Source organism: Melanotaenia boesemani, chromosome 13 (genome assembly GCF_017639745.1).
Source record: "Melanotaenia boesemani isolate fMelBoe1 chromosome 13, fMelBoe1.pri, whole genome shotgun sequence".
NCBI lineage: Eukaryota > Metazoa > Chordata > Actinopteri > Atheriniformes > Melanotaeniidae > Melanotaenia > Melanotaenia boesemani.
The window spans coordinates 10664885-10691063 of NC_055694.1; the positions used below are offsets into that span (position 1 = coordinate 10664885).

The 26179-nt window shown below is 40.3% G+C and overlaps 1 protein-coding gene across 1 annotated transcript; it reads right to left on the minus strand.

Annotated features, from left to right (window-relative positions):
- Positions 1 to 1335: 1335 nt before the first annotated feature.
- On the minus strand, positions 1336 to 24345 carry bmp7b (bone morphogenetic protein 7b). The gene is made up of 7 exons (XM_042004609.1): positions 23671 to 24345; positions 8972 to 9164; positions 7282 to 7430; positions 4925 to 5125; positions 3840 to 3916; positions 3087 to 3197; positions 1336 to 2772 (listed from the first exon to the last, which is right to left on the minus strand). Exons 1-7 carry the CDS (start codon positions 24068 to 24070, stop codon positions 2623 to 2625), a joined length of 1281 nt encoding a protein of 426 aa, XP_041860543.1. The 5' UTR covers positions 24071 to 24345; the 3' UTR covers positions 1336 to 2622.
- Positions 24346 to 26179: the final 1834 nt, after the last annotated feature.

Consider the following 26179-nt stretch of genomic DNA (forward strand, 5'->3'; position numbering starts at 1 on the left):
GAGTGGGTCATGAAGCTTAATGCTCCTGAACACAGAAATGAAGAAGGCACCCCGACTTACATCACAGAAGAACAGAACAAATTCAACCACAAACCCTGCAGGTACAGGTGGTCAGATTATTGTCATTTTGTGGTTTTGTTTTTGTCAGAATTCCAAGTTTAGTGATTTCTTTGTGGCTTAACTTTGGACCTTGTTATCTTTGCTCAGTTTGTTTCACATTTTTGTGTCATTTAGTTTGTTCCTTGTGTGTTGTCTTTTCATATTTTTGTGCTCATTTGATCTAATTTTAGGTGTTTGGTGTATTTTTTTTATCTCTTTCTGGCCATTCTACCTTTGTGATCAAGTTTTGGCCTCTTGGGGTTGTTTAGTTTTTTGTGGTTATATTTTAGTCATACATGTCTTTATGATCACTTCAATCTCTTTATTTCATAACTCATCTCTGTATCTAATTCTGTGATAAATAAACTATTATAGCTTACCCCCTGATGTTGTCAGTCCTGGACCTGTGACCCAGATGCCTTTTTATTAATCTGTCATAGCAAATGTTCATGGGTAGTTCTTTTCACTGCATGATCTATAATGGTGTGTCTTCAACTTCTTGGATTGTTTGGTCTTGGATGTTACTGGCACATCAAGACAGTTGTCATTAGGGGAGTGGTAGCCTAGTGGTTACAGAGAATGGGCTTGGGTCTAGAGAACCTGGATTCAAATTCCCGGGCTAGCAACGAAGGTAAACCACTGTTTACCCCTGAGACCCCCCCAACCCCTAACTAGCTCCCCAGCCCAACCCAGCAACTAGGATGGGTCAGATGCAGAGAAAGAATTTCCCAGCCTGGGATTAATAAAGTATAATAATTAAATAATAATAATAAATTACAGTCTACTTGTATCAGAAGAGAAAGCTTAGTGAGCACCTATGCAACTTAAAATAAAGAACTTAGAATTAGGAAAATGAATCGCTTTCTGGAGCAGTTTCCAAGTGAGTGTCGTTCATTCATTTGTTTTCTATACCACTTTCCAATTCATGGTCGCTGGTAAGCTGGAACCCATCACAGCCATTGAAGGCATGCAAACTCCACACAAAAAAGTTACTGTATGAACGTCCTCTCCAGCCGAGGCACGAACCAGTGGCCTTCTTGCTGCAATGCCACGGTCGAACCACCACACCACCATGCAGTCCCTATGAGTGAATGCCTCATGGCTCAATTTTTTTCATTTCAGTGTCACAACAAAAAGAAGCTATGCAGGCACTCAGAAAAGCTGCCAGCATTTTTCAACAATTTCCAGCAATCAGTTGGCAGTATGCAGTCAACGCGACATGATGTCACCATCATGCACAATGCAAGCTGTTTTAATCACAAAGCACATTTCCTTGCACATGACCTCAGCGTGCTTTACACTAAAATGTATGCGCAAGCAACTGTTGTTCAAAGACAAAAGGGAACCCACATCTGCCTTACAGAGATAAACCACAGATACAGATGAAGAAGTTTCATTTTGCTTTTCATTACAGAAGCATTTGTCACAGATTCCATGTCAGCAGGTAAATGATGGTGCTGCAATCCAAGCAAATATTTGTGCAGGAGCAGGAAAGAAAGTCCAGCTTCAGTATGTGTCTTTCTCCAACTTGGCACCGCAAGTCTGCTTTTGATCCAGATTAAACAATACATCTCAAGATGCTTTTGTTGCTTCTCTCCTCATTTATTGTTGTACCAGTTCAGCAGTAAACCATAGCTGAGACATTGGAGCGCGCTGTTGAACAGCTTAGCCAGCTCTCAATAAATAGACCTTTTAAATATGACAGATTGTATTACAGCAGAGAAGTACAAACCTGAAAATGTCAGGCACGCAGAACAAGATGCTTCGTACAGCTTTTTGTTGCTCTAAGAACGTGTCTAATGTCTGAGGCAGTGCTCATGTCAGAGTAGATTATTTCTTTTCATTTTTCTCAAGAGTTTGTTGTCACAAGAAAGCCCAAATCCAAGTGACATTCCAGGAAAATAAATACACTTTGTTAGAAAAAATATATATATACACAGTATTGTACAAAGAGGGAATGAAGATTTCCTCATTCCTCCTCTCTTGACCTTGTGTTCAAATTATAACGAACATAATGAACTACAATAATCACTGAAATATACAAAAGATTGTTGACTGTGAATGTATGATCATACAGTACAATCATTGTTTAAAATGTCTTGTATACACAGTAGAAAGCACAAACTGTTTGTGAGTGTGTTTTTTTTGTGGATTTGTTATGAGAAATCTTAAAGGGAAAGTTTACCACAAAACCTTTTTTTTCATAGCTTGTAGTGCTGTTTATTACTCTAGTCTGTTTTGGTTTGAGTTGCTGGGTTTTGGAGATATCAGCCCTAGCTAGTGATGTCAGGCTACAACATTTGCAGCCAAAAATGCCGGCACATAAGAGCAAAAATATGTTTATTTGATGTGGAAGAAAACGGTCTATTTAAATTGACTGAAAGTCACGTTTGGCCTCACAACCTGTTGACACAATGCACATAATCCTTTCCATGATCCTTTTGCAGCATATCAAATGACGGCCCTCTTCATTTTCTTCTCAGTGTGCACGTATGCATGTGTTCATGTCAAGACAGCGACAGTCTAGTGGCAGCCACAAGCTCTGACCACCATGTTGCGGTATTTCTTGAGGATGACATTGGAGCTGTCATCAAAGTAGAGCACAGAGATGGCGTGGAGCTGCGTGGGGGCACAACATGGTTTAGGAACTGTGTCTGGATTAATGAAATGAACCTGGAAAGAAAAAGCAAGTGAACTGTTAAAGACATCATTACACCAATGATGATTAAGATGTATTACAAATGAGCACAAATCAGTGGAAAAAATAATCTATGAATTTTCATGAATGTTGCAGAAAATCCATATATTTGACATTTGTTGGTGTCCATCACAGTCGAATCAGGGATGGCATTTTAAATTAGAAGAGCAACTGAGGTCTTTTGGCTCATTAAATACAGCAGCAGCAGCAACAGTGTTGACATATGATGAGATGATTAGACTCTTAACATGACTGTTCCATTTTGTTCCCTGGTTTCATGGTTACTCACAAGTGTTTGCACAATGGCATGGTTTGTGGCATTCATGTAGGAGTTCAGTGGGAAGGCACACTCTCCCTCACAGTAGTATGCTGCATATCCTTCTGGAGCAATGATCCAGTCCTGAGAGTGAACAGAACAAAGAGAAAGGATTCTCAGACCCGTTGCTAAAAGAACTGTTGCCATTTTATGCTTTTTATACAATAATGGGATTTTAACCACAAAAATGGTTGGATAATAGGTTTCAAGTAAGAACCAAATGTTAGTCTGACTCCTGGGGCTTTGTGCATACCCTGCTCCCTTCCAATTTCCAGTGTTTTTACCATACTTATAAGTATGATTTTATGGCATTGCCTCTAAGTACTCACCACTCCAAAAACCCTTTAGCATGTTATCTATATGCATTTTTAAGCTTTTGGTATGTCTTTTTATATTGTAAAAATGACACGCCAAATGGTTAAAGGAACTATATTTGTTGAGGACAGAGTATATCATCTCGGAATCTAACAAGAAAAAAAAAATGAAAAAGAATACAAAATAATATTGTACAACGTGATTTGCTTGGCTATGACTACTCGACATAGTACACATCATGCAATGGCACACAAAAAAATACAAACTACAAAGTAATGACTTGGTGTGTTTTTCACAGGCTTTTAAATAAGACTAGGATGGACTGATGAGTTTTCTATAGAATCATAATATGATGGGGATGGGATGTAGCCTGTTTTGCCAAGAAATTCTTATAAAGAATGGTTTCTGTACCTGCCACCCCAAGTCTCGGAAGCTGACATAGAGCTCATGTTTCTTACACGCCTGCTTCTGATCAGTGCTGCTGTTTTCTGCAGAAAAGACAAAAAGAGATTATACTTCAGTGCAAGTGCTTTTATCCTACTCAGTCACGAAGAAAACTATTTAGTGCAGTCAGGGCCTTACAGAGGAGGAATCATAAAGAACAGACCTAAATGCAGCAAGTGTCCTACAAAACACTGATATTTAAAATAATGGCTTACGGAAACTGCCTCCAGATATAGCAGCACTTTTGTAATTGTTTCAAATGAATGGATCACCTTGCATTTGCTTTGAGTTTTTGCTTAAGGTAACAGATGTGCACACAGCATAGCTTTGCAAGATTCATAACTTAAAACTTGATTAATTTTCTCTCTTTTCTTCACTCAACTCAGCACTTTTCTTTTTGTTTTTGTCATCTGTAAAAAAAGAGTTTCTGTTTTCAATTCAGAAGTATCTTTCTCTTCTTGTGACCACCAGAGCTCTGTGGTACATTAGCGCTTGAAAGGGGGTCACATTGGAAATGATCATGAGCAACTGGTTCTCATCATCCAGTTCAAGACCACTGGTATCCAAAGCTCCAAACAGGCCCATTTGGCCCATGTGTCATAGCCCCGGTTGCCCCACAGCACACCACAGATGTGCTCCACCATAAAAGCCTGTGCTGTCTTACCTCCACGCAGGGAACTTGGCCCCAACTGCTCTGTAATGCTTGTGTAAATAAACAAAGACAGCAGAGGGACATTTGAAGCTCAAGCATTACAGTCTAATGTTTCAGTGTTTCACATAAACACAACCCTCTCTCACCTCAAAAACAAAGGCCTTCACGAGGCATTGCATGTTTTATTTCAATGGAATCACAGCGTTTCTTGTCACTCTTGTGGTTTTCTGTATAACTGTGTGCAGTGATTAAGCAGTATGTGTTGGCCTCTAATACCAAAATGTAGAGAAATTCTTCATATATAAATACCACTTATCTGTGCCCCATTCCATAAATTCCTCTCATCATAAACGAAACTGGCATTGAATGTCAACACAATTCACACACTTGCTGTGATCACCTGCAATATTGGCCATTCTGAGCGCCTCTTGGCTCTTTGCGCCTTTGGATCTGTTGGGGTTGCGTTTGGACCCTCCTGATGTTGAACGGATGCTTCGCAGGTGCACCTCAGTGGCTTTGAAGAAGGCCACCATGAAGGGCTGTTTATTCTGGGGCCCGCTCCGACCAATCAGCCCTGCCACACGAGGGTTGATGCTCTCTCCTGTCAGAGCAGAGACAGAATGGTACAAAAGGTGTCAGCATGTTACAGAAATCAGGATTTTATTTTGCAACGTATCAAGCAAAGGGGTTGTGTCTTTGAAATTAAATAAATATGTGGCTGCTTAGCAGGTCTGTATTCAGAGCTTGTTTCTTATGGTTGGGGTCCTTTCCTCACTAAAACCACTTTTGTTGCATCCATATTCCTACTTTCAGTTTAACAAATGAGATTTCCCTCTCTGCATTCCTCTGCCCCTATTTTTTTTTTTTTTTCAACTCATCTCCTCTCTACTTTTGAAACGCCAAGAACAAACGCAGCTCTGAACATCAAAGCTTCTCAGCTCGTGTTTGTCTGTGTGTGGGTGTGTTTGTGCACGAGCAAGTGCATGCACTCCAGCACTGTCTAGCTTGTTCTTATGCAGAAAAATGTGTCTGATCACTGTTCAGTGGTAAATCAAGGCTTCAGGTCTCTGCTGGCGACAAGATGTCCCATGCACTTGTCTGTACACGCTCCCTCATAAAGCTTCACACCCCATCCAACATACAATCACGCACTCACGAATACGGCCTCTGCAGCACACCCTTCCCACAGTTTAAAAGCAATACAGTGTCTGTTTTCCTCACCTAACATGTAACATCCTGCCACCCTGTGAAAGATAATATTTTCGACACACTCTTGTGCTGCCTGCTTTTTGCTGATAAAGTTTTCCACTGACAAACATTTGAGCCTCATAGTAAAAAACTGTAGCGATGTTATCCTTGGGATGGCGCAGTGTATTTTCCACATGCTTGCTAATGATGCTGAGGGTATGACAGATGATGATGGTGATGAATGACTGGTGACGACTGATGAGAAGGACTTTATTTATATTTTTTGTGTACACAGAAAAGAACAAACAGCTTATTCTGTGGCTTTTACTGTCCTTCTGTAGACATACGAATGTTATTTTATAAAACCAACCTTCATGTTGTTCAGCTGTGGGGTGATAAGACGGATTTTCCTTTTTCCTCTTTAACTAACTCAGATACACAGTTAGGTCCATATATACACTACTACTACAGTTTGTGGACTCTGACACTACTTATGTTATTTTAGCTGAGCACTCAGGTTGTTAAAGTCTGCAGGTTTTTTTAGTTGCTGTCTGTATTTTAATGTCTTTTGGTTCTTCAACTTATGTTGACCTTGTGTTTTGCCCATTTTCTACACACCTTTTAACTTGATTTCTGTGTTATTTTAAAATCAATTTTCACTCTGCACTTCAGCTCCTGTTAACTTTGCTTTCTGTCTTGTTCACACCTGGTCTGTGTTGATCTCCTGTGTTGTTCATTTGTCATTACTTCCCTCAGAAATGATTTCCTGTGGTTTCCTTCGCTCTGTGGAAAATGTTGATCACCCGTTCTGCTCCTGTGGGTGATGTTTTTGTTAGCAGCTTTTCACTTATTTTGTTCATCTATTTAGTTTTTATTCCTTTTTTTATTCTCTTTTTTTTTTTTTTTTTTTTTTTGATTTTCTATTATTAGACTTTATGTCTCTTTTGTTGCTGAGTTATACTTAAAGACTGTCTGCATTAACATCCTCCACTACATGACTTCCAGTCATGATGACTATGGGATTGAAGTGCAGAGGCTCTTGGCTTTAAAGTACTAACATGCAAATCAGAGGAAAGGTCCAAGGAAGAGAGAAATATAATAATGAGAAGTGTCTGGATCTGTCTGTTTGTTATCTGCAGTGACATTTTAGGTCCATTTTAGGTTGTTGTTATTATTATTATTACAATTTCAATTTATTTCTTCAATGAAATTCAGAATTATATTGCATCAGCTTTGAGATGCAAATACTGCATACTGAACAAATATAAAGTGACAACAAAATGAAAAAAATAAAAACAAGCGCATACACAACAGAACAAAATTGCATAATTATAACAGAACAGAATTACAAATAAATAAAGAGCTAAAATTTTAAATTAAATCATCCAGAAAATAACAAAAACCAAAAACAAACATTTAAGAAAATTCAGGCTTTTCGTGGCCTAACTTTTGTACCTTTACACTTGTGCTTTCTTTTTAGTTATTTTGTTTTTAATCACGTTTCCCTACTAACATTGTTCTCTGTGACTCCTGTGACAGGAAATGTGCTAATAGGAATGTCTGTATTACCATTAGTGCTCTCCAGGGCCAGCTGTAGACCTAGATTTCTGCCAGGATTTAGGACCCAGTGGTTACTGGTGGCTGTCACGTCAAACACCAACCAGCCTTCCTCTGCTGCCCAGATCACCCTGGAGTCCAGCAGAAACAGATCTGATTCTCTGGAAGAGACAGAAAACGCACTTAGTTGAAATTAAATATGCACATGGAAAAAAAGAGTAAATATGTTAGAATTTGTAAAGCAGAATGACTAAAGCAATAGGTAATGGAATAGAGAGGGAGAGAAAGAGAGTAGACTGGCAACATGAAACAAAGAGAGAGATGGAGCAAGACAGGGAGTGAAGAAGGGAGGTGGGGAGGGCTCCAGATGGTGAGGCCCAGGGGAACATTTCATTTTCTTAATTGACAATAATGGCTTTATAAATGAGCGGTCCTCTCATATGCTACAAACAGTCTATCACTAGCTGGAATTCTGTTGGTGAGCCAGAAAGCCAATGAGAGGAAGAAGAAGAGAAAAAAACACAGCTGTGAAAGAGAAATAAAAAGTGTGAGAAAAGTAGAGAGAAATGGTGCATATCCAAATCAGTGGTATTGTCCAGCAGTGAAAACTGGGTTTTTACTATCTCACCAATGGAGACTAAAATCCCTTGTTCTTCATGTGGCCATTCATGTATCCTGACCTATTTTCTGACTGAGCAGATAGTGTGTCACAGAGCTCTGGTTCATTCATGTACTCAAGCCTGTCCTTGGCAAAGGAATAAATGAATGTGTTGTTCCATCTGGACAACAGAAACCTTTAGGAGGGGTTAAGAAGAGCAGGACACAGCTCTCCCAGAGTTACATGCACCTGTCGGGTGGCCCAGACTAGCCAAAAAAGAAAAGATGTGGCAAACTTGTGTTCTAATCAGAGGAATTTTAAGTTTTCAAAGATTCATACATATAAATCTTAGTAAACCTTTGCATATATGTAACAGCTCACAGATACATACAATTAAAATGAAATTTTTAGCAATCCACAATGTGGTTAAAATTAAGTGATGACACCAGTGAAAGCAACTAGCTGTTGACTGCTGTATGTAGTGTATCATAGTCATGTCATGCTCTTTTAACATATTCTGTTTGGCTCAAGATAGATGGCACCAGTGCTTCTGAAATATGGTTAGAGATTCACACATTAAAATGTGAGCAAAAACTGAAATCTATTGTCAGTTTACAGGTGATGATGCTGATGATGATGTGGTGAACAACTGAAAAAGAAATCACCAATGGTCCCATGACCCACACACACACACACACAAGAATGAAATGTCTTCTGGAGAGTTTAATACTTCCTGAACTGTGAAGGAATCTGTGGGTCCAGTTTGTGTGTCTATTACAGACAAGCATTTATCTGACTTTTTGATGGCACAGTTGTCATGGTGCCAGGATGCATTTTCACTGGTTTGTTTAAAACATCATCCTTATTTGGTTTATTTTCTCTGTGTAAGTGTGTGAGTGTGTGTGACGTCAGGTTGTTACTTTGAGATACAGCTGAGCAAGATTGCCCATTTCATTTCGTTTTGAGGGACATTTCTTTTCTAGGGCACAAAGGCAATCTAAAGAATATTTGGGGCATAGTAGGAAAAATTGCTTTAAAAAGTCAGTCTCAAGGTAGATATTGTAGAGAATGTAGCTCTGAACACAACCACAAATCCAAGCTCACCTGTCAGAGTGTTCCTCCAGCACCTGGTAGACACTGATACGGAAGGTCTCGTTATCATAACGTTCATGGATGAAGTCTTTATATATGCGAAACTCTGCTGCAGTGACTGCTTCACCCTCTGGGATTTTGGACAGATCAAATCTGAACTCTCTGTGATGCCGCCGCACCGGTAGGAATTCCTTATCGTGCTCCACTGCCAAACACATAAAAACAAAAAAAAACATTAAAGTACATCCTCAGACAAAATGGAAGTATTTAAAGAATGTTTTCACATCAACTATCAAATCCTGTTACAAGGGTTATAATATTTCTAAAGGCACATGCAGAGGGCCGATGTGAGTTCATTAGAAGCTTAAAAGCTTTTTGTGTGGTTTTGAGTTGCAACCTCCAGGGGAACACAGCATATGTTTGCAGAACAGGCAGAAAATTAATGTCTTTTCCTCTTAGACTTTTTTGTACAGCATATTCTTCCCTACACTCCATCAACCTTAGTTGCTAGCAAGGGGCTGACACAGCTTGTCAGACTCTGGGTGAGTCCCACATTATACGCATCTTTAGATATGCAGTCCACATGTTGGCTTAGGATAGAAACATTCATGAGGACTACAACTAGAAGCAATGGATCTGGTGCACACTGAGCCATGATAGAGAGATGTAGGCGGGCTCTGACAGCTTTATGAGTCCCCTTCTTCCTTCTCTCTTTCTTTCATAGCCCCTCAGAGACATTCAGTCTGCCCTTCATCTGGTTCTCATGAGTTGGGGCTCTGTGTTTGGTGTACCCCATCTCCATTCCTTCCCATTTCTTATCACCACAACCCTGTTTTCCAGTCCCTCTACCTCCAAGCGCCAACAGAGGGACATCCCATGGATCAGTGATTTGTAACTACTGGGGGTTATTCAGTTTGATTTTATATGTAACAGACAATAATAATTTTAATATTCATCTGTGATCCATATTCAAGTCATGCAAATGACATTTATCTGTGTTTTCCCACTAACATTTTCACATCTAAGGTTTTAGATCAACTGATTGCATCAATGAAGAGTGACAGGAGTATTTAGTCTTGGAGTTACAGGCTAACTTTAGCTTGGAGGTCAACCTGTAACATTATAACATCAGAGAGAGATCATTAAAGGTTATAAATTACACAAAAGCAATATTTCATGGGCTTGATTCCTTTTCCAAATTAGGAACGCTTATATATCACTACATGATGGCTTTGAGTGCAGCAGAAGGTGGAAGAAGTGTCATATTCATATAGGAAAGTTCAAGACCTTACCTACTTGATGTTTTCTGCATTCCTTTTGCTTTTCTATTTTGCTCTCCTTGGTAAATGTTTAGAAATGGGCATTAATCAAAATACATACAGTTAGAAAGAATGCAGAGTACCAGTAAAAGTTTAGACACAGCTTCACCTTCACTTTGAATGAGTATCTGTGTACAAACTTTAAACGAGTTCTCTACATATTCAGTTTTAAATGTTGCAAAATACATGCTTAGAATATAAAACTACACAAAATTGTGAATAACAGTTTTATATTCATGGTTCAGGGTTGTCACATCATATAGATGAAGGACTGTGAAACTATGACAGTTTGGAAAAAAAGAAACCTTCCTTTAACATGTTATCTGGCAGGACTGGGTTGTGTAGGAACCATAAATATGTTAATAACTAAAATATAACTTTCTGACAAACACCCACATACTCCTTCTAAACTGCAGTAGTGCAAAGTGACTGTCCATTCACTGCCCGTTGCCATTCACCAGTAATTACTCTGTTGGAAAGTATAAGATGGTCCACACAAACAGTCCACACAATTCCTAAAAATAAGGCTAAAAGTATGCAACAAACACTGTAACTGTTATCAGCTGACTAGTTTTACTGAAAGCTCCGGCCCTGTCTGATTAGCCTTGGTAAGTCATTTATGCTTAATATGTTGACAAAGTTGCCAAAACTTGTGTGCGTGACCCAGATTAAATGTTTGCTATGAAATGTTAAATGTTTTTCATTTCAAGAAATAAAAAGTAATAATGCTTGGGAATACCAAATAAATACAATTCTGATACCATGTATGCAAAATCAGTAAAACATGCACAAGGTTGCCCAAACTTTTGCATCTATGATGTGCAAATGTCAACACATATACATGAATTCTAAAATTCTGAAATGCATTTGATGGCATGCTTGTGTATCAGCTGTGAGTAATGTAATACATCTGCAATGATATACTAGATGACTAAAGTGTTGTTATTTCACTGTATGACCTCCCCCATTACAGTGCTACCCCTTTTGTTAAAACCTCTATTAAACCCAGTTGCTGAAGGACAAGGCACAAAGGCACTACTGTGAGATGTTTGGCCAGAGCTAGAGTATAAAATAGGATCTGCAGAAATGGCTATTTAGTCAGCAACAGTGCAATTGTTGGTTTGCCATTCAGGCCTAACATTAGGCTCCCTTTGCCCTCCATCGACCATAGGTTCACACTGAACTTAGTTTTACGTTACGTGAACTTCACTAGATGTTGTCACTTTGCATCCTTCTTCAACCAGCCCCACTTAGGTTATTTATTAGCTGGTTTTATACCGGCCCATCCTCTGGTCTGCGTCAACACAAATATTGCATTCTGTGTCAATAAGAGCTTTAACTCATAAGAACCCGCCGTGACATATTTGTCACATACAGTTTCTGAGAAATTTTGCTTCAGTTTATGGTATAACCTTTGCTCAAAATCCTGTTGAACACAATCCGATACTTGTCTTGTATCCCCTAATAGATACCCAGAAGCAGAAAACCATATTATAATATTTTTAATATATCACATAAAAAATAAATAGTAGTTACCCCCCCCCCCCCCCTTCAAAAATGATTACAGGGCCAAATAAAGACCTCATATTTTAAAAATTTGACTTTTCTTACCATTTTTTCATCGGTCGGGCCTTAACAGGTTAATGTTCCGAATCAACATTTACACCATTAGCATGTGTGAGTTGAAAGTTTTTTTTTTTTTTTTTTTTTTTTTTTTTTTTTTAACCTGTCTTGTCCAGCATCGTTGCAAACAGAATGATTGTCTGGCTGCTGTCTGGTGCTGGGCAATTTTACTCTATCAAGCAGGGATTTATACTACATGTATAAAGTCCCTCTTGATGACATGAAAAACTTTATTAAATCCGACTCTTAATGCTGGACTCGACCGGAGGGGACAGAGAGAGAGAGAGATAGAAAAGAAAGTAGAGAGAAGAGGGAGGGGAGAGAGAGGGACAGAAAGGGTGTGGGGAGTGCGGGTGGGGACTTAAAACATTATACAGAAAACCATGTAATCCATACTACTTGCAACATATATAGCTAAGATCATCCTGGCCAGTAGGTCATTACACAACTAGTTGATAATAGTAACAATAATAATAATCACAATAATAGTAATAATAATAATAGTAGTAGTAATAATAATAAGAGTAAGAGTAATAATAATAATAAGAACAGAAGTAATAAAAAAAAAGAAAAAAAATATGATAATAGATATAAGTGAAACTGCTGTATTCAAGAACACGCACAGAGAAACCTGTGTGGATATGCTGGAGAACTCGGCCACACGGCGACGCAAAGACTGTGTGGAGACGTTCAGGGAGGAGTGACCATGCAGAGTGATCATGCAGATGCCACCTCACTTGAACAGAGGCCAGAGTCAGGCCAGCGGTCCCGAGACCCAGGCCACCAGCCCCCCCGTAGGCTACAGATCCCGACCGGTCCACAGAGACGACCACTTGCCCGCCCAGGAAGGCAGCAGCAGGAGACCCCAGCAGGAGCCGCCCCGCGGACACAGGGCACCGGCCCCGGCAGGCCGAGGCCAGCAGTCCCCGACCCCCCCGGGCACCGGCCGCCCGGGACAGACGGGGCAGAGGGCCCGGGCCCAGGAGCGCAGGGACACCCCCCACCCCCACAGGCCAAGGGCCAGTGAGTTGAAAGTATGTGCAGTATATTTTATTAAAACTGAAACTCATGGATGTGATCAGCTGTCTTGCATGACTACATCTGCGCTTAACCACACACGCAAATTTTTACCGCCCTCCAAGCCCTTTGATTTGACTTATAACCCATTGAAACTTGCCCACTAGCTGTTTTGCATTACGTGAAAAGCATTAAAGAGATTTTACAAACAGTTTTACATAGATGAGGTGTGGACCCACTAGTCAAGTCTGGATCACTAACCAGCCACTTTTGTGGAAAGGAATAACTTCTTTATAACTTCTTTTGACTGGTTTATAACTTACCATACTTCTAAATACACAAAAGCACTCTGAAAAAAAATTGTATACATATATGTTCTCTTTCAAGTTTCTTCTTCAGAATTATAAAAAATATAAACATCTCTTTACTACCTTCACACACTCATGAAACTTATCATTCTTCTTTCTCAGCTCTGAGTTCTGCTTGTTTTTCAAATGCTCCAGGGAGCTCTCCCTCCTCCTGTCACCCAGTGCAGGTGCACTCCCTCTGGGGAGAAAGCCAGACCTGTTCTCAAGCCTCCGAAGCAGCTGCCCTCTTTACTTTTAAACCTTTTTTTAAATCTTTACTTATGACAACAGCTGGATGTGCTGTAAAACTCAAACAGTAACCTTTTGTCTAATTTCCATTCTTTAAAGCATTCATTTTATCATTACAATTTCAGAGAAAAAAGCCTTTGCATCCCATAATTCTGCTTTTGTCCGTTTCATTCTTTTACATATTATTATGGCAGTGTGGCAGTCAATAGATGAGAGGAAAAGGTACAGTTAAAGCCAAGTGGGTGTTTATGATTTCCTGTGGGAGGAAGTGAGTAGCCATCACCCCACCTGTGTTACACACACCAGAAACATGACGAACACACACTGTGAAACTATTAGTGGCATTCATTCTGAGCAGTCAATGCCCAAATTGTTTGCAGCTTTGAATAAAAAATGCACACATCCACACACAAACCCCTTTACATACAATTATCACAGTATTACTTTGTGCGTCACAGCACAGTAACACAATCATTATGGGTTTCTGTAATCCATTATTGAAGATGCAACAACACACATGAGCAAAGAGAAAAACAAGCTCTTACACTACAGAGCTGTGTTTATTGATTGTGATGTCTGATTCGCTTTTTCATGAATTCTAACAATGAGATATCTGACAAAAGTATTGTTTTGTATAACTTCAGGGCATTGTTAGCCTCTTTGTTGTCATTAGAAACATATTGAGTTTGAGGAACACCAGGCTTATTCTTCAACTTGCTTTTTTCTCTGCTTGTGTTTCCCACTCTTCATGCCTTTCCCTTTTCTTCTTCTTTACTCTACCCCTCTCCTGCTGGCCTGTGGACCTAAGACACTTCTACGACACCTCAGGCTTCGGAGCAGCAGCAGACAGATCTGACGGCTCACATTAGCCCAAGTGTCTGTTCAGCACCCTCACACCCCTTTATTCCTGCCTTACATGCTTCCGCTACTCAGCAGGGGGGGATGTCACCCCTGGCACCACTCTCACTTCTCTCAACTGACAACTTAAGCTTCGCCCCCTCCCAACCCTTGAACTAACCGCTGCTATCTGCACTTCCCTCTACCTCCCTATAGAGCTCATTAACTCAAACAGCACACCTGGTACCCAAAAACCACAAACTAATAGTCAAATAAAGTTGAGCCAGGTTGTTTCATGGCACAGTTCTACCTAAAAAGAAGCCTCATGAAGCAGAACATAACACATAATAAAATGTTCACGTATATATTTCTAATGCACTGTAATAATTTTTCAGTAGCTTCCACTCCAGTGTCTTAAATACCATTCTTGGAGCATGTTGCAGTTTGCACAAGCTGAAAAGAGACCAGGGAAGAAAAGCAGAATGAATAGAAGGGGCAGACAATTTAAGATGTTGATCTTATAAAGAGTAAAGACAGTTGGATCTCCTGAGGACAAGTGATTACCCACAGTAGAGTGATTATCACATTAGGAAACATCCTGCTCACTACCAAGTCTTGATGACATCATACTCTTGTGATGTATTTCCACTGTAGTAGTGACTCCAGGGAAAGGGTCAGTGGAGTTTCATGCTATAAGTTACTCACACTTAACAATCATTAACTTGCTACAGTTTTCAGTGTGTGTGTGTGCATGTGTGTGTGTGTGTGTGTGTGTGCAGTCACAAGTATATGCCTCTGAGTCTGTGTGCCAAGAGAAAATGTAACCACAGGATGAGGTCTTTACGTTGGAGACCTGTGGTCAGACCAAACTTTTCCAAGCTTTCTAGCTTGATGGCCATCGAGAGGTTTGAATATACTCACAGCAGCCTTGCTGACCTCTCACTCTCCCTCTCACTGCAGCCATCAAACATGCTTGCCCTCTTCACCCATAAACTCCTGTGCTTGGTTCCACCTCATGCTTCACTGGGCACCATGGACCACAGATTTATGCAGGTTATACAAACAGCTTAGAGCTGATTGTAATGTATCACCCTGTAAAAATTCTCTTTGGTCCTCTTTTTTCACTCACTTTGACTGGTTTATTGTCTTGCAGGGTGTTTTACTTTTAAATTATAGTTTTGACATTCTAGGTAATACCTTCTTCTTGCCTCCCACTACAGAGTTAGATCAGGAAATTGGCACCATTCTCCTATCTATGTGTTTAATATACAGCAGAAGATTGGGTGAGTGCTCCTGAGCAGTCCTTTACTTGACTAACATCTAATATAGAAATAAATAAATAAACAGGTCATCCTTGTGTAACTTTATGTGCCAAATTATCTCTCCACCCTCAAATTTTCACAAAACAGGTCACACCACTTCCGTCAGTTTCTAGTTTTGTGTAAAAAATAAATAAATAAATAAATTTAAAAAAAAAACGCAGGTTACCGGTTAAATCCAATATTTCAAAGTTTTCAAGAATATGCATGAACAGCGTCAGAGGTGTACAGTAGTGGATAATTAGGAATTATTCCCAGTGGGCTGCTTAACAGGTCGGCTGGCGTTTTGATGGGGAAAAAAATGGCTACTTTCACTGTCATTAAGAAAATTAAGAAAATGGACTGACCACCTATGGTAAAGGAAAAGATAATATTGAGTTTAGTAATTATTAATCAATAACTTTTAGTGTTTTATAAGTACAATTTTTTTAATTGCAGGAAAGGCAGAAAAAAATCACATTTGATTTTTGTATTTTCTCTATATTCACTTGTGAGCTCCTTAATGTAGCCAAAGCTGTTGCTAAAGTTCTGCAGGACAAGTTAAGTGTTCATGGATACAGGAACTGAGAAATCAACATGTTCTCATGCAGGTCTAACAGAAGAGATTACATTTTACTGAACTGGCAATAGTGCCAACAAAGTAACCACAGTGCAAGGGATTGCTCTATTCTCATGTCAGTTTAGATGTCTGTACTTCCTCTTAACTGCTGGATAACACAACTATAAGACATGGAGCTGCAGCCATTCAATTTTCCCCTACTCATTCACTCTTCCCCTCAGCCCCTTGTTTTTATGTTCTTTAATTTGGAGACCGCAAGGGCCACACCCTCGTCATCCAGCCAAGCCACCTCTTATTATAGACCTCAGGAAAATTCACATGTCGTACGCTCATTGGCACGAGGAGGGACTTTTTAACATTTCCTCCTGCATTGCATCCTGGTGTGGCATCTTGTGCGCACATGATGGGCACATTGGCACCCTGATTTTGACAGCTTGTGGTTTATTTAGTGAAATCACAGCCCATTCCTTTTTTTTTTTTTTTTTTTTGTCTTCTTTTTCAAATAAAGAAAATAGCTCTGGAGTAAGTCAGAAAGGAAACACAGCTGTTCTCTTGCCTAAATAAATAGAAACCTGCCACAGCCAGTTTAATATTCCATGCTGCACAGATGCAATATTTCATCACTTATCATAAAATCACTTGTACACAGTCGTTGCTTGGCTTTAACAAGCTTTGATTTGAATGTTGGAGCCTGTGAGGAATCTGGTCAGTATTATGGGCTTCCGCTAACGCAATCTTCCACTTGGAGAGCTAACATTCATTACACAGTGCAGCTGGTGACTGGGCAGGGTAGGTGGCTCTAAAATAGCTTTTTACTGTGCACAAACATAAACATAACTGCTCTGACTCGAAGGCTGCCAAGCATGTGATTTCTCACAGAGAAAAGGCCAAAAGAATTAAATACACTTGCTTTAAAGAAATGCATGGCATGTATATCTCTTCTTGTCCTTTCTCTCCTCAGTCCTTCATATTCCATTCCTATTTCATTCTTCCTCTCTGTATCTGCCCTATCAGTGTCCCAGTAGCAAAGAGTGTTGTATTTGTTTTTGCAGCAGTGGAGCTATTGGTCCCAGGATCCCTGGTTGTGTTCTGACTGGCCCACATCTGCCCTCCCAGCCTCGCTGCTTGGTACCCGCCGTTATAGGAGCGCAGGGGAGTCTTAGATGCTGTTGGTCCCTGATAAGGCAAGGCCAAAGTAACCCAGATGTTACAACGTGGCTAAATGGGTGTATGTAAGACTCATTCTGTCATCCACTACATTATCTGTGTTCAAACAGCTTACTTTAGTGAATTCATTATTCAGTTTTCCAAAGGAACTTTGCAGTTGTCACCTATTATTTGAAAAATAATGGCAATTACTGCAACACTGGAGCTGTGGAATGATAAGAACACGATTCAGAGCAAAAGTAAACTTAAAAAAACTAAGAAGAGCCCAACATTCCTGGCAGTGAAGGAGGTCAGTCCATCATGGAAGCAGAGCAAGAACACCCGCTGCTTTGTACATCTGGGCTTTTTGACCACTGGCCACATTGTGAAGTCCCACCTGCAGTGTGTTTCATCATTTCTCTCAGCAAGTGCCTTAGCTTGGCCAAGTACACAGGGGCTTTGCTATCCAGATGTCATTTTGGACTCTTGGGTTCAACAGGTGAATCCAGATCATAAATGAAAAAAAAACATCATTTTCCTGGATCATGCCTGCTGTAAACTTTGTAAAGCCTAGGCATGGGGGGAATTTTATTCTGCCTTCATGGTATTTATTTACACAATGGAATTTGATGTAATACATCACTTCACGGAGTGCATTATGAGAAATAACCTGATGCGAAGGTTGTGTTATCTGTACCAACTGTTACATTCCTCTGCCTCTGCTTACTCCCTGTCCAGCAGAAAGCAATAAAACATGCCCTCAATAACACTAATTAGCTCCAGAGACATTCCTTTTGGCCAAAAAGGAGTGAACATGGGTTTCTCTCCACACTTGTGTGCAAGCATGTGCATGCACATGCATGTATTTTTAGCCTGCTGGGAGTGTACACAGAAGCAATTACATAAATCTACAAGATGAGGAAGGCATACAAACAGTGTCAAGGACAGGCTGCAAAGGCTGGCCTTCAACAGATACTTTGTAGGCCAAGCTATTTTTTGGCCTCCTATCAGACTGTTGGCAAAGCTGTTTCTGGTATAACATGCAGTGACAAATTAACTCATCGGTTTGCAATAACTGGAAAGAAAGTCCACATACAAATGTCTACAACTGTGTGTGTTGTCTGCAAGAGCAAAAAACAATGCGAAATGACTCAAAGACACAAGAATAGCTGTGTTTTCGGCTTAGTCTAAGTGTGTATATGTGTGTCTATCTATGTGTGTATGTGAGAAGAGAGGTGGGGAGTGGAAAAACATGCAAAAGAACTTGAGAAAGTGTTGAAATGTTTTATGTCTGGGAGCACAGAAGGTTGAAACCTCTAGAGGTGAGGGCCAGAGCAGGAGGTTGGAGACTAAACACCACACAACACTGCAGGGACCTGACAATTCAAAACTAATTAAAACTAGGAGGCCAGCCCTTATAATCAATATGACTGGTTCAGGAGGATAGGCAGTGAAAATTTGGGATCAGATAATCCTGAGTGTGAAATAGACTAAAAAACTGGACCAGACCTGATAGTAAAGGTCAAATTGAGGGGACTTGTTAGACTCTGAAAAGATAAAGTTTCCCTGCACAGCTGCTTTGGCCTGCAGACAGAGGGAAACATCTGTATTAACCCCAGCACCACAGGCAGCCCACTGTGGAGAGGAATGCAAGAGGCAATAGAAAGAAGGGTGGGGAGAGAATCAACATGAGATATGAGTATGTTTTGAGAGATACATATTGAAGCTCATCACTAAAGAAAGACATGAAGAAATAATCTGTCATAACATTAGAGCAACACGCCTCCAGTGTGACTATAGTGTGGCACAACTGCTTCTGAAATTGTAAAACTGGTGGCATGTTTCTGTCTGAAAGCCAAATTATTAAATATATTCAAACTAAGTTGCCAGATTGGCATCTCTTCCCTTGTCTGCTCTTAATAATCCTGCAATTAAGTCATAAAACAAAGCAGAAAAGAACCAAAAGACAACCATGTGGCAGCTACTTTAAGTGCAGACAGAAAGCCATGAATGCTGGAGAGCCAGGTGGTGCGCTGACAGGTCACCAAGGTAACATAGAGGAAAATTACCTGCTAGTACTCTGAGTCACCCAGTGCACCAAATCTATGCAATACTTCTTCCTTCCCTTATCACAGCCTCAACTCGCTAACATATTATCACAACTTTGACATGACCCATTTCTATAAGAAAGTGTGCAACATCATAACTTTGTGTCAGATACCAGTAACCTAATATATACATAGTCCATCAACAGGGGAGGGAAGGGGGTCAGAGGAGCTTTCTTTTTTTGTTTACTACTTTTTAACCTTGGAAATGAATTACATCTGGTGCTGATTAACAGCAGCAGAACATTGAACAATTAAATGCTGCCTGGTAGCACATGTTTTCCACTGGCTTGATATTTGTTCACAATTCAGATGCTTTTACTTAACAACAATTGTTTACTCAAACATACTAAGAAGATGACTCACACCATTACTGAGATGAGACTCATCAGCTTAAAATTTAGTTACTGTTAGGCATTTGAATGCAGATGGTCCTCATCGTGATATTAAACATATTTCACTAATATGTCATATTGATATAATGCAGTGGGTGAATGCAAAATTGCACAGAACAATAAAATCTATCCAGAAAGCAAAAGATTTAATTTTCCAATCACAAAAGGACAGCAGATCTCTGCTAGATTCAAATTTCTATTCTTCCTCATCTCTGATTCACTGATTGCAAGGACTGAACCGCATCACTGTTATCCATTAACAAGATGAGAATTTTTGCATTTGAGGTGGAACAACCTTTGTTGCCTAATTACATTTCATTGCTGACTTAATGCCAACAGCTTTGACTTAAAAGACAAATCTGGCAATGCAGCTCATTTTTTATTACCTACACATCTCATAAATATGACCAAAAGCGTTTATGAGTTGGTACAGAGCGCAAGTAGTTTTTGTAATGCCTCATGGTGTTCTACAATACTAAAAATGACATTTTCCGAAATATCTGAGAGGTAAAAGAAATTTAAAGCTTCCGTGGGAATGAATGGCGATGGAGCTGTAAATTTTGGAGAAATTCTTAAGATTTAGAAGACAGACTTTCGTGTTGGAATTTGGTAATATGAAGAATGGGTAACATAGAGTAGGTTTTATCAACATTTTAGGGCAATTACAAGATAAAACCATTTCATCAATATTCTAATGAATTAATGTTTTAGATAAAATTGGCATAAAATGGTCTCTTTAACTCACAATCTTAGACAGTTGTGCTAATCCATGAGGGGTTGCATGAGAACAGGGAAAACAAGGAAGCTGTGACTAACACACTTCATGATAACATCTTACTTTAAAGGACTTGATCCCCTCCTTCCCACATATACACACACACGCAAAAGTACAGGTAACAATGCTGCTTCTCTTTCAGTCATCCAGGATGCAAATAGCAGACATCCAAGTCATAGCACTTTCCTGCTGCAGGGGAGGTTCAAACACCCATTTCAGGTTGGACTTTATTAGTGTTTTTACTGTCTCTTGGTTGGCAGAGGATGACAGCCGAGCCATACAAGGGGAGTTTCGTGTAATTGCACTGCACAGGGTAAAGTAGTGGCCAAAAGCAATGGAAACTGTGGTGTGTTAAGGAGGAAATGCTTTAATTGACAGTGGCTGAGGGCTAATGCTGTCAGAGGAAAATGATACTGCAGTAAATTATCATTACAGACAGAGAGTAGTGGCCACCTTTAGAGTTGTGCATTGCGTTAATTTGTTGGCGTGTTATCATGGCATGTCCTGCACACACCCAGGGCTTGGGTGACCTGTGTTGCATGCAGGGGTGTGCATTCTGAATGTATGCTGTAAGGCATTTACACAGCTGGGCTTTTAAACTGCAGTGACTCAGTGGGAGGATGTCCCTGCCCAGGGGTCTGTCCCAAAACCCCACACCCACCCTGGCAAGCTACACTGGACTCAAAGTAGTGCTCACACAAGCAAACGACACAGTGCATCTACTGCTGCGTAGGGTGAAAGATATTGATTTTTGATATGTTAAATTACGCTGCTGTCGGGCGCAAACCTCCTATGTCCAAAACTGTTATTTTTCAAGAAACAAATAAAACTGTGTGGTTTTGTAATAACTGGACATAATGTCATCAAACTTGGTATTGTGTTTTACATCAAATATCTTTGGTTAAATATTTGTAAAATTGCAGACAGACATAAAGGATGACCAATAGTACCGATTTATGAAGGAAAAAGAAAATCACGAATTTTGGACATAGAAGGTTTGTGCCTGACAGCAGCAAATGGGCAGTGAACCCTAAGGGAATAAAAAATATGGACAAGTACATGAGGACAGGCCACTCTACAAGCTGTGACAAAATGTCTGACTAATGTACCTTGGGTCTGTAGTTATGGAGACATACAAAGTTTTGAGGAACATTTTAAAATTAAAAGCCGCACTTATTTTGCTCTCAGACAACCTAAATAAGAAAACAAAAACCACAATGACTAAATGTGGAAAGGAATTAATTCAGAGAGGAATCAGTCTTTGCGTTTGACAGCCATCAATTTCATCTTCCTGCTTCCCTTATTTTCTTCCATGTGAAAGGTAATAAAGCAGCAGCCTGTATTATCTACTCTTTTGAATTTATACAACTATTTGATGGAACTGAACAAGACACAAGAACAAACCCAACAATGAAGCCCAGTGACATTTACAACTAGTGGCAGAATGCAATAACAAATGCCCACTTTATATCCTAATGAGTCACATTTACGAGAATCTTGAATATGGGTCCTGAGAAAGAATCAACCTTTGCGAAAAGCCATTAGTAATTACATTAACCATAAAGACTGCATTGTGACTTACTTTCTACAAGATTTTTAATGTTTTTTAATAAAACTGTTCTCCCTAGCTGGTGCAATCCATCTTGCAGAGGCCCTTCATAACCAAGTTTCTTTTGTCTTTCTCGCTCAAAAGTGCCCCTCTACCTTCTCAGCCAACTGCAGCCTTGGCCCTTGACTTTGCAAGTCTCTGTGGTCAAATCCATCTGTGTCGCAGGCTGTTGAAAATAGTCACAATGCAGCAGCTCCCACAGTAATTACACAGTGCAGCAGAGCAACCAGTGTCACCTCCCTCTCTATTGCCAAGTCTCCAACAATGATCTTTCCAGGATTTCAATGCAAACTTTAAATCTCAAGCAGAAATACACACAAAAAGAACAAAAAAAAAACATACTCTTAGAAAAATGTAACTATTACATATTCCTGCTCAGAATTTGATTCATTCTTTTCTTTGTCTTGCACTGAATTTACTGGGGTCACTACTCATCTGCAACAAAAAGTGAACTTTTTCTTATCTGGTTGAGTTTAAGAAAACTGAAGCATAATGAGGTGTTTCGTTATCCATGTGTCTGAAACTGCCTTGTGACTAGCTTCATGTGACAGACAGAGACTTTGATTTCAGTTAAAATTAATAGTAGTTAACCTCAATGACTCAATAAACAGCATTTAAAAACTCACTGGAGTGAAGCGTATCAACATCATGACTCAGTTTGAGGGCAAATGATTATTAAACTGAGCTCAGATCAGTATTGAGTGGCATTGTTTTGTGATTTATATGTCTACCGGGATGTCTCCAGATTAGAGTGAAGGGAGGACACAGTGCACTTTGAACTCACTCTGCTATTGACTTACCCATTCTTTAGATAACACATGGCTGACATATTAGCTGCTGGCTACTCCTTCGTCCACAGCTGAGTACCTGAACATTACTTGCTTGCACAGCTGTTTAACAAAGGGTGACAATGGAATTTGACACTAGTGGCATTAGCTGCACCTAGGTGCATGTCAACATGGTTATTGTACTAGTCTTTTCCCTGTGTGCACACAGGTAACAGCAGAAAATACTAATTTGCTCATTGAGCTGAAGCAGCAAGTATAATGTCACAATCATTTTTCTTACTCACCTCTGAGTCAAGGTATCATATGACATAATGATATCTTGACTCAGGGTGTGTGTGTGTGTGGGTGTGTGTTGGGGGGGGCAGTTTAATTAGCCTATAGCTTCTTTCTAGTAAAGCTAACGTGTATGAAAACACTGTAAAATAGAGTAAAAACAATAACATGCATATATCTGATGTTAAACTGACACAAAAAACTGACTGGTCTGTGTCGAAATGAATTTGCATAGTTGTAGTGATCATAGCTGTTATTTTTGCCTCAGTTTATTATTCTTAATATTATTTACTCTTAAGCCCCTTTTAGTAGAGTTTGCTTGTAGAAATCTTAAAATAATGAAAGCCTACCCAAATTCACAAAGCTCATGACCATATCTGCATCGTTCAAGAAGTTGTTGTCTTGCAGACTGGCTATCGGGGGACCCTGGGTCGTGAAGATGGGCTTGTAGGGGTAGGAATATCTGTTGTCGTCCCCCTCTGTGGACATGGCGTTGTACAGGTCCAACATGAACATCGGAGCAGCATTGTGCTTTCCGTGGAGGTGAGGTCGCGGCCGGTGCGGTAACCCCAAGATCGACAGGATCTCCCGTTGCATCTCTCTGCGCTCCTGGCTCTTCAGCCGACGGTGGATAAAACTGGAGTGGAACTCATTGTCCAAAGTAAAGTTCGTAAAAGCTGTATTTGCCAGAACGCAGTAGCTCCAAACTAAAAGCAAAGCGGGCGCACGTCTATCCAAAATCAGTGCCATGGTGCTCGCCGTGCGTAATTGCGCCCCAAACTGTTCGCCGAAAATATGAAAATGTTTTATAGTAGGCTATATAACTTTTAAACAACAGGTAGCCTGTCCTCAGAATCCAAAAATCAGTCACGGACCCTCATGTTGAGGGAAGTGTGTCCAAACGAAACATCAACTTAATTTCAAAGTCCTTTTATTGATTGCTTTTTCTGGGCGGATAGCGTTAGCGTGGACCTCGATCCTCATACAAAAACATGTGCTCAAAAGCTACCAACTGTGGAGCAGCATGCAACTGCAGAGAGGAGGCTGCGGACAGGCGTATTTCACTGAAACAAGTTGTGAGGAGGCGCTGAGTGCTGGGAGGAGCAGGGGGAGGGAAGGAGGGAGAGAGAGGGGAGAAGCGCGCATATGCTGTGGTTGTTGGAGATGGAGCGAGTATAGCTTTGTTACCGGCTGAGGAAAGTCACGAGGTTACAGGTGCACTTACAAATTAAATTAAAATTAAATTAAATTTTGATTATGATTAGTTTATCACAAAGCACATTTCGTCGTCACTTTCCCACAATTCCCTGGATCTGTGTGCCTGTGCAGATTAAGCAACGCACGATGTAAACATAGTGACAACAGGGCATTACGCCTGAGTGTTTTGATGGAAAACACATTTCATAATAGGGAGTAATTGTTTGTGTTAGCCACGAAATACTTCAATATCGTGGGAGAAGTTGAAAGTTGCAACATTCCCACTATAATAGTTACTAATCTGCAGGTGCTCTCCCTGAAACAGGGTCTTGTGTGTGTGTGTGAGACTTTAAACTCATTGGTCCTTTGATGTCGAAAAGACAGCGCTGCAGCCCCACAACTACAATTTCATACTGCATGTCTGAAGATATCCAAGCTTACTATCCCCTTTGCTAGAGCAGGAAGTTTGTGACAAAGGCAGTGGTGCACAGACAGAGCACAGACTGCAAAGGAGGGGTGCAGATGGTTGGCAGCTGCTTCATCTCCCCATCTGCACCCCTGGCACCAGCACCTCTTAAACACCACTCTTTAATGGAACGCTCCTGACCCTCTTGGTCTGACACAAGCGGAGGGATTTCACATGGTCCAAAAATGACTGCTTTATCTAGACAGAACTAACTGCTCAGGGAGTGGAGTTTTAAAGGCTCTGTAGTTAATGTAGATGCTTTCAGGCTACAGTTTGCCAGATGATTTTTATGACAATAAAATTAGACTTCAATAGCACAGAGAGGCTGCCAGACAGCTTAAACTATGATTGCAAACAGAGGGAGTAAAGGAGATTGAGTCTGTCTATGGGTTTTCTACTCTTAGCACACCTTCCTGCCTATTTAATGTGGTTGTTCTCGTCTTCAAAGGCGTTCCACTCCTCTTTTTCCAATGACAGCTCAACATGGCTTAGAGCACAAGATCTTACATATCCTGCCACTACCTGTTTTGTATATCAAATCCTCTATTTGCTTTTAACATGCCTTTCAGTAGTAGCCTGTAACATATAAACATTTCTATCCGGTATTCAGATAGAATCAGCTAATGGCTGTGGGCGTTTACATTACAGCAGTTTCCGACAGGGAACTTGAAAGGGTCTTGCTTACAGCTATACATCTTCCTCTCTTTCTCACTTTCTTTTCCCTTTCTCTCACTGCCTCATTCTCCTGCTTTCTTACCCTTGCTGCAAGGTTGGTGAGGTCAAATCCCCCCTAGTGCTCTTCCAACAACCCCCCAGCTTCCAGCTCAGTTTGTGCCCAGAAAGGGGTTGACAATCCTAGACAGGACAAAAGGAACAGACCCACCTTTGTTTAGGCCTCCATGGGCCTGGTGACGGTCGCAGTAAACAGTGGGCACAAGCTGAGGCCAGGCTGGGTGAGCTGCACTGAGGGGCCTTTGACAAGGGGAACCAAAGCAGAAAGGCAGAAAAAAACACAGTTTAAAAAGTCTGTCTTTGATGTACATAGGATAAAGCTACCAAAAGAATAGCTTCTGGGTTTTTTTTTTTTTCAAAACTACTACCAAACAACACCATATAATTGAGAAACACAACCAAGACTAACGATGACACACACTGCCACGGCCTGTGCCAGAATATGGTTAAATTGATTTTTTTTA

Excerpts from the sequence above, each read along its gene's own strand:
- bmp7b (XM_042004609.1), bottom strand. The coding sequence starts at position 24,070 with ATGGCACTGATTTTGGATAGACGTGCGCCCGCTTTGCTTTTAGTTTGG. Across the intron at positions 7,431-8,971 it reads CTGGAGGAACACTCTGACAG|AGAATCAGATCTGTTTCTGC; the intron begins GTGAGCTTGGAT and ends TGTCTCTTCCAG. Across the intron at positions 3,917-4,924 it reads CAGAATGGCCAATATTGCAG|AAAACAGCAGCACTGATCAG; the intron begins GTGATCACAGCA and ends TCTTTTCTGCAG.